General features: G+C 41.2%; 1 protein-coding gene across 1 annotated transcript in view; it reads right to left on the bottom strand.

The window, feature by feature from the left end:
- Positions 1-10,000, bottom strand: part of ano3 (anoctamin 3) — a gene marked incomplete at both ends in the record, with an annotated part of 145,832 nt that overhangs the window by 29,090 nt on the left and 106,742 nt on the right. Inside the window, one exon of the mRNA XM_080436896.1 lies at positions 2,006-2,066. Within this exon, the coding sequence (XP_080293022.1) occupies positions 2,006-2,066 (61 nt within the window). The remainder of the gene's footprint in view (positions 1-2,005; positions 2,067-10,000) is intronic.

The following is a 10,000-nucleotide window of genomic DNA, read 5'->3' as shown; positions in this document are numbered from 1 at the left end:
CATAGAAGTAAAGGGGGTTCAATAGCACTGATTTATAAAAATAAATAAATGGAAAATAGTTGAAAAATGGAGATAGCTGGTTTCTGCCCGACAGCGACGATCGATAACAGATCCTGAATAGACGTTTGCACAATGACAGCAGTCATTTGCTGTGTTTACAATGAAAACACAACGAAGTATGTGTTTTTTCATGCATACTTTGAGGTCCTGTACGGCAAGGGTTCCCAAACTTTTAAGGCTGTGACGCCCCAAAATAATCATATTTGAACTGGGGACCCCCAAAAATAATCATATTTGTAAGGGTACCCCTCACCCTGATAAGCACTTGGAATGTAGGAGTTGAGGCGTTACATGTAATGCGAGCCGTTGTGAGCATGTAGATCGGCTATTTTCACTAGAGATGATAGGACTCTACTCTAGCAAAACTCTTCTGTCTGCGACAGTGAATTGGTTGTTTGATGTATACAGCCATGCAGCATTAAAGTTGTACTGCCAGCAGAGCCTTCATTACCTGCACTGGTGGCAGTATATATATATACTCCCAGTATACACAGCACTTTGTTTCTTTCCAGTCAGCCAAATCAGCGTCTTGGCTGACCCAAAAATAAAGTTTAAAAGTGTGTAAGCTGTCTTTTTCTGGAAGAGTAACTTGGACCAAACAAACAGCGAGCGATAGATAGAGAGAGAGAGAGAGAGAGAGAGAGAGAGAGAGAGAGAGAGAGAGAGAGAGAGAGAGAGAGAGAGAGAGAGATAGAATAGCAACGACAATAGCAACAAAAAAAAAAAAACGCTGTTACAACTAAAAGGCCTGTGTTCAAAATGTTGCTTGGGTAAAAGTGGTTAATGTACGTCTTATAATATAATAATGTATATCTGCAAAGTAACAAGTAACTAAAGTTTTCAAATAATTGTAGTGGAGTAAAAGTATAATATTTGCCTCTGAGATTTAGTGGAGTAGAAGAAAAGTACTGATAATTAGAAATACTCCACCACTGCTAACCGTTGAGTTTATCTGTACCGAGCAGACCTCTGACACAGACCTACTGCACATATAAACACTATCTGTACAGAGTAGACCTCTGACACAGACCTACTGCACATATAAACACTATCTGTACAGAGTAGACCTCTGACATAGACCTACTGCACATATAAACACTATCTGTACAGAGTAGACCTCTGACATAGACCTACTGCACATATAAACACTATCTGTACAGAGTAGACCTCTAGACCTACTGTACATATAAACACTATCTGTACAGAGTAGATCTCTAGACCTACTGCACATATAAACACTATCTGTACAGAGTAGACCTCTGACATAGACCTACTGCACATAACATGTATACAATAACGCAATGTGACATTAGCTCTGTTTAACACAATGCTGTACCCCCTCCAACTGTATATGCTTTCAACCATGTTTTTCTTAAACTGTTTTTAATTATATTTTGACACTTGCTTTGGCAATGTAAACGTACGTTTTCTCATGCCAATAAAGCTCCTTTGAATCTCTCTCTCTCTCTCTCTCTCTCTCTCTCTCTCTCTCTCTCTCTCTCTCTCTTATATACGTAGGTGGATGTGTGAGGTGTTATGACTACAGTTTAACAGCAAGGGACTGTGTTCCTACAGGGATAACGACGTCAATGACAAATTACATTACATGTAAACAGACCTACAGAGCTGCAGTATAGCTGAAAATCAATTATCATCACCGGAAGGAACTACAAAACACTCCTAATTATCATATTTAAAAGAGTCTACAGCTGATACAACTACACCTCATTATCCTCCTTTAAACATACTTAATTATTAAGACTTAATTATAAGGCCTGTAATTGCTCCCTCTCTCGCGAAACATTAGGAGTACTTAATTATCCCTGTCTGTGCCAAATATGCTGGCGCTTGGTTTCTATTTGCAAACATGTTTAAAATTACAACCGTTTCAAAAAACACATCATTAGCAATTTGAAAAATTAATACATAAAACACTCTTACTTACCCCATATCGCCATGAAGATGGCGAAAAACACAGTCCCCCCATTGTCAAAGAGATGAGTCACCTAGAGATATATAAATACATACAAATATTTGACCGTCATAATCATTTCCATGTTATAAATGTTCATATATTTTATATTTTCAAATATTTTATATTTTCAAATAGGATATATTTTCAAATAGGAGATCTACAAGCTCAAAATACGTTGCATCGCAGTCCGCAGACAAATGCATATCATTTTGGAGGTCCTTGACATGAAAAAAGTGACAGTGAAGTGACAATTTAAGGACTTTTAAGACCTTTGTAATACAAAAAAAAAAAAAAAGACCAGTACGGACTGCATCAACATTTATCAACAAACTATACTATAAAAACTGGTCAAACATTGACCATGCAGATGACTGCTATTTTCACAATATGTGTCTGTGGAACCGATTCAAACACATTTCAACTCCTACAATTCCAAGTGCTCATCAAGGTGGGGGGAACCCAGTTCAAATTATGATTATTTTGGGTGGTCACTGCCTGAAAAGATTGAGAACCACCGTACTATGACCCCGAGTATGAGTTATAACTCGGCTCTCTGTGTGGAGCTAGAATAGGTTCAGGCATATCATCCGTCCCTCTGTCAATGACATTTCTCCCCGGAGACAAAATACAGTAACCTTGAACCTTGGAACAAAAGCATAGTGAGACACTGATATATTACAAGCATTATAGTTATGAACCTTCACACTGACCTTAGCGAACACACAGCTGTCACTCAGTCTCCAGGGACTGCAGTCTTCACACATGGGACACATGATGGTGGTGTTGGCCTCACAGATCTCTTTACTAGAGGGACAAACGGCATGTTGGCAGTGGTGGAAAAAGTACTCAAATGTTTTACTTAAGTAAAAGTATCAATACTGCAATGTAGAAGTACTCCGTTACAAGTGAAAGTCCGGAATTCAAAATTTACTTGAGTAAAAGTACAAAAGTATTGGTATTAACACATTGATTGCCTAGATCGAGTCAACTCGTTTTTAGAATCCATCGCTTGATTGCCTAGATCGAGTTAACTCGTTTTTACATTTTTGGGGGAAAATTCCACAAGGGGCGACCTAACACAGCTTTGGAATGATCGATCGTCTCTCAGAGAAGAACAATGTGGATGTGACGTCATTCCAAAAAACGTCACTTCCATCCGCCCCAATGATGGGATTTTCAGAAAAACGGCTGTAACTCAGTTTCTTTTTTTTCCATTGAAAACCACCCGTTTTCAGCGGACCAAAGCTCCAAAATGGCGGATCACGGTTGGAAACTTGTTGTTCCCATGGATACACAGATCCTTCCGTCTACTCACAGGAAACTTTTTCCGTGTGTTTTTTTTACACAATGTCGGTTCCACGGCGTTTCAAATATCATCGGATTGAGGTAATTATACGCCGGCACGGGGATAGAAAACTATGTTTAATATCTTGGCAGTCAATGTGTTAAAATGTACTTAAAGTACAAAAAAATAAAAGTACTAAACGTTTGAAAATAGCAGATCTACAAGCTCACAACGCGTCGCGATGCGACACGTTGTGAGCTTGTATATCGGCTATTTTAAAATAGCCTATGGTATAAAACAGGGCTAAAGTGGTTAATGTATGTTTTATAATAAAATAATTTATATTTGCAAACTAGTAACTAACATTTTCAAATAAGTGTAGTGGAGTAAAAGTACAATATTTGGCTCTGAGATGTAGTGGAGTAGAAGTAAAAGTCCTGAAAATTGAAAATACTCCAGTAAAGTAAAAGTACCTCAAAATTGTACTTAAGTACAGTACTTGAGTAAATGTACTTAGTTACTTTACACCACTGCATGTTGGCAGCCATGAAGAACATGTTAGCAGCCATGAAGAACATGTTAGCAACCATGAAGAACATGTTAGCAACCATGAAGAACATGTTAGCAACCATGAAGAACATGTTAGCAGCCATGAAGAACATGTTAGCAGCCATGAAGAACATGTTAGCAACCATGAAGAACATGTTAGCAGCCATGAAGAACATGTTAGCAGCCATGAAGGTTAGCAGCCATGAAGAACATGTTAGCAGCCATGAAGAAGCAGCAGTGTTGATTTTGTCGACTAAAACTATGATGAAAAATGTTTGTCGTCGTTGACTACCTTTTTTCACTGACGAAAACTAAATAAAAACTAAATAAAAACTAAGCTACGATGACTAAAACTAAGACTAAATATATTGACAATTTCGTCAACAGATAAAAACTAGATGAAGACAAGTGATTTTATGTTTGGTTGCGCTCGGGTGTTGCGATCTGAAAATAGCCGATCTACAAGCTCACAAGGCGTCGCAGCGCGACGCGTTGTGAGCTTGTAGACCTTGTAGACCTTGTAGACCTTGTAGACCTTGTAGAGCTTGTTGACCCCAGAGTGGGGGGTGGGGAATTAATACTATTGGTTGTGTAGCTTGTCAATCAAAATCATCACAAGGTAGCCTACAGCATACCCTACTTTATCATCAATTTTTAAATAAATAGGACCATAATTTACCAAAACACATATCACTAGTGACTGGAAGCATATAGTATTCATGACAATGTTTATTAAGGTAATAAATCAAGTGTAAAGTTTGGCAAAATCCCATCCGCTTGAATAGAGCCTAACTGCTTCTGACAGCAGCAGGGGTGAAACAGCGAGACTACAGGCTATTCATATTTATGAACTGTGACTTCCTATATAGCCTCAATTTACAAGCCGGATGCTAGCCCCTTGGTTTTGACACGTTCTACGTACACAGAACGCACTGGGAAGTGTAATGTCAAATGTCCACTTTCTCTCAACAGAATAACACTTTGAGACACTATAACATTATGAGAGAAAACAACAAGGCACTCCTTTCGTTCGATTATTTCTCCCCTCCAATAATACCAAATGGTATTGTATAAGAGGTACAACTTGTAAGGACTGTGTATTCGTAGAATGAGCAACACAGCTAACGGGTGGGTAGAGCCCCCCCCCCCCCAAAATGTGCCAAAATCCCCCATAGTTGCCCTATAGAGCGTCGCAGTTCCCGCCCACTTCCTGTTTTTTTTGGTGCCGGAAGAAAAAATTCAATGCATTTTTCCATTGACATTTCCAAAAATATTTATATCTATTAATTTAAGCCTCGAATCAAGCCATCACGACATGACATGAATCATGACCATAAACGTTTGATTCTGTGATTTTTTTTTTGTTGAAAACGGCAAAACAAAGGGTATTTATTAAATATAGTATATCATATAATTAAATATAAAATATATAAAATCACAGAAAAAAACGTTTTATGGTCATGATTCATGTCATCTCGTGATGGCTTGATTCGAGGCTTAAATTAATAGATATAAATATTTTTGGAAATGTCAATGGAAAAATGCATTGAATTTTTCTTCCGGCACCAAAAAAAACAGGAAGTGGGCGGGAACTGCGACGCTCTATTGCACAGGCCTGATCCTGAAGGGACAAACCTGGCACGACCATCCGAGGTTCAAATCATGTCGGCAGTTGCCTTATATATTAATAAAGGCTTACAAGGCCTACAGATCCCAGAACATAAGAATGTGTATTCACTGACCTGACTTGACTGGAGTCCATGGTGAACAGACCGTAGAGGAAGACAAAGAGGCCGACGAACGCAGCAGGGATCAACATCCCCGTGTACCAACCCAGCCAGGCGAAATACAGCCCGATCTTCTCCCCAAAGTAACGTCTGAAATGATACAAAACACATTAACGTGTACCAACCCAGCCTCGCAAAACACAGGCCGATCTTCTCCCCAAAGTAACGTCTGAAACAAGACAACATGTTTCATTTGATATATTAATTGGATGTCATGGTTAAAAGAAAAAAACACATGTTACATGCTTCTCACGTAAACGTCAAGGATAAAAACACCATAAAGTCAGTGACTTATTTCCATCGTAGTCCTTGGTCTGAGACAAACAAAACATAACATCATAAAACAGGCAAAAACAAAGCCTATCAACACATTAACGTGTACCAACACAGCCACGCCAAATACAGCCCCATCTTCTCCACAAAGTAAAGAGACAAGAGCATTAAAGGAGTAGTGCACCCAAAAAATGACTTATTTTCTATCAATTGCACACCCCATGAAGCCTTGAATCCATGGATTTATTCGTGTTTTTGTCGCATTCCTAAGCTAATAATTTGATTCCTGTCTCCTACCGGCTAATGTATCCGGTAGGAGACACAAAGTAGATTATTTGTGTCTCCTACCGGAAATACACCCGGGCATCAAATTATTGGCTTAGGAATTCGCATTCCTCAAAAACCAAAATAAATCCATGTATTCAAGGCTTCATGGGGTGTGCAATTGATAGAAAATAAATCATTTTTTGGGTGAACTCCTCCTTTAAGTCGATTCTTAATTATAACCGTAATTGTAACACGCTGAAGATCTCCATGATACAATGAATCAATAATGCACAAGACTGGTATGTGGGTGTGTTAATAAGCTTTGGAACACACGGTTCCTGAGTCATGAGGCCCCATAAGGGCAGGAGCCTACAGTCTCTGCCGTTTCTGTAGCGTGAGGCGGCATTATGTACAAGTACACCCTCTGGACATGACTCATCATGCACAGTGTTTCTCAAAGTGGTTGCCAGGGGTCCAGGGGTGACGCTTAACTCATTCAGTGCCAATGGCGTGTAACACGTAATTGTTTCCACTGTTCACCAACCTATGAGTGATCCTATGACTTCTGGAGAAGAGTATACACGGAAATAATGTGATCACAACAAACCCAGCCACGTCCGATCTAATGTTAAAGGATTTAGAAGGAAAAAAAATCTCTGCTTTCTTGTTTTTTTCTGCGTTTTGTTGAGAACAAGCTATATTCAACAGCCAATAACTAAAGAACGGAGGGTTGCGGTGACACGCTTTCTTTCCCTGATGGAAGCAGAGACACTGCTCCGTCTTTGTTGTGTCTCGGTGTGTCGAACGCCCTGGAGCAAAATATTCTGTGGCTCTTGAAAGTTGTACAAAAGCTCAAAAACGCTGGCACTGGTTGACTTAATTAATTAATCAAGGCACTCAATGAGTTAAGGTATTACGCACGGAGGCCGTTGTTTTTGTTGCTATTTATTCGGCCCAAAAATACATTTGTTTGAACTGTTTGTTTGTGTCATTTCTGGATCGTTTATGTGTCACGCCCCCGGTGTGGGGCTGTAACGAGGCCACATGTCACATTCAGGTGAAATATGACCGCTATACTGCTGCTCTGTGCGTAACTACAGTCCCAGGTGTTCAGAACGTGTTCATACTGTACCTGCTTCCTGTTCAGTTTCACATTGCAGAGGGCAATTATTTCAACTTGAAACGCTGCATTCAAGTTCATGAGAGTTTTGGGAAAGGCATGTATATGTCACAGGGAAAATGGCATTCCAGGGAAATTGACAGGGGAGCGCTTGTTTTATAGGCACGGGGTGGTGCTGCGAGGCGGGGCTTTGATGCGAGGACGACGACCACAACAACAACATACTAACCAGGAAGCTACGCTAGGGAAACGCTGAAAATAAAATGGATAATATGAGAGAAATACTCAAGTAAAGTACGAATACCTCAAAATTGTACTTGAGTAAATCTACTTTGTTACTTGCACCACTAGTACAAGCCTCAGTGGCGCACTTCGATAATCATTGGACTCCCCACCCACTACCACTGGGAGCCGGGGTTTGACTCCAGCTTGGGACATTACTTTTTCAAACAACCGCGGACTACTTTTTTTTCGCTGATAAAGTATAGTTTTGGACCATGACGGAAGCGCTCCGACTTAGCAGACCTTGAGGCAGAGGAGTCGCGCCCGAGCGCCTCCAGGCGCGAGTGCCCGCGACGACCTGCCGATGGTCTGCTAGTCGACTTAAGCGCCGTCCGAGTTATGTACCGATAGGCACAGAATCGTAAATGATGTTGTGTGGGGACTGCGTTTGCCCCAAGTGCCACTCACTGCACTAACATAGCCCGCCAGGCCCGCCCCCTGGAGAGTGTGTGTGTGTGTGTGTGTGTGTGTGTGTATGTGTGTACACGCGCGCGTGTGCGCATGCGTGTGTGCGTGCTGGTTTGTGCATGCGTGCGTGTGTGGTGTGGGGCTCATGTCTGGCTTGCATTGCCCTCTAGCGTTGATTCTACAGAATTGCATGAGGGGCATGAAAACAAGCGTACCCCTTTCAATTTCCCTGGAATGCCATTTTCCCTGTAACATATACATACAGACATACATAGATACATACCTGATGAGGTCTAGAGGTTGGTATTTGTACCACATGCCCCAGCGCGCCCAGCGCTCATACAGCAGGTGTCTCTGGTTCTGGGCACCGTGGGTCTTTATGGGATGTCTGCTCTTATAACCACCCTGACAAAACAACCACACCAACATTATTATTGTCTCCGCCAGGCCGAAAGGCATGGCGAGAGAGTATGTTTTGCACCCTGTCGGTCCGTCCGTCCATCCGTCCGTGAGCAGCTAATCTCCGGCACCGTTGGCGTGATCGCAGCAAAACTGTGCACACACACTCCCTAGATGCCAATCAGAACCTCTGCTACAAATCTTTCACATGGGCCTGTTATAGCGCCACCAGGAGGTCGCTTTTTGGAAAACAGTACTCCTACACAGTACTCCTACATATTTTGTCCAAATGTCACGCAAATCGGTACACAGTAGGCTATCTGTATAGTCATTAAACGAAACGGATCTTTCAGATTTTTCATATTCCATCCTGATTGGCTAATAATGGCTTCCAAAGTTTGAAGGACTGCTCCGTTTTGAACGAAATGCCATGAACACAGCGTGAAATTTCCGTGAAATTTTGCACGCACATTCCCACTAGGCTGAGGAAGAAATGACACTTAAGATTTTTCTAATCAGCCTCATGGTGGCGCTATAACAGGCCGATTTGTGTTTTTACCTACAACTGCACTGATCTGTGTAACACTTTGTATGTGCACTCCCTAGAGACCAAGGAAAAAACCTTTGACACTGCGCCTTATTACTATTATTATTGTTACTGTATAACAGGTGTAAGGTAAACCCTAGTGGAAACTTGCATTGCAATATCAGTATCAGTATCTGAATCATATCAGTCGATTTGACCATGCAATCGGATATTAGCGAAAATTCCAATATCTTGCAGAAACCAGAAACCAAATATTTGATGTAGGTAATAACCAAGCCCCCAGAACTACGGTAGAACAGTGAAGCGGCCAAGCCTGGTGGTCAAATCTGAGAATGCACTTAAATGCTACTGCACGTAGGTTCACTTGAGATCTCTTTTTCAAGCCAAAATGGCAGCTGTTCAATTTTTAAGTGGTTAAACACAACCAGGAATCTCATGACTGGAATGTGTTGTTCGCAGTGCGTTCATATCAGACATTCTGTAGAATAATGAAATATCCATCACTTTCCCTACAGGACAGTGGAACGACATCTGCAGAGAAGAAAGACCATTCATGCCTGGCCTTGCAGGATAGAAAGAAAATGAGAGAATCCTCTGTTCACTCCGACAACAATCTGCTCTTCGAATCCAAGAACAAACAAAGAGGAAGGTGGAATGCAGGACGAGGTTGAATACACAACGCATCTTGTGGCCTTCATTTTCTTTACTGCCAACAAAAATCTTCCGTTGCTTATAGAAACTCATGCATTCTCATCAGTGGCAGAGTGAGCGGTGTATTATGATAGCTTCTCCCACGCAGCCCTTTCTCTGTGCAATGCTCAAATGCTATTACCAAGGCATTGGATGGACTCTATTTACTCACAGATGCACACCAAGGTCAGATTGTTTGGTGAGCACTATTCGTGCATTGTTTCATACCCTTCGGGGGCTAGGTGTCTAGGTACTGCCATACAAAGCAAAACAATGTGAGAGGATTAAGAAAAAACATTGTGTTTGAAAGTTGAATAACTGCAGGCTTACTTTTCTGTCAGCGACAACATCCTTGGTG

Source organism: Gymnoscopelus braueri (genome assembly GCF_963280865.1).
Source record: "Gymnoscopelus braueri genome assembly, chromosome: 9".
Taxonomy (NCBI): Eukaryota; Metazoa; Chordata; class Actinopteri; order Myctophiformes; family Myctophidae; genus Gymnoscopelus; species Gymnoscopelus braueri.
The sequence above is the reverse complement of the archived record's forward strand: the minus strand, read 5'-3'. Positions and strand labels throughout refer to the sequence as shown.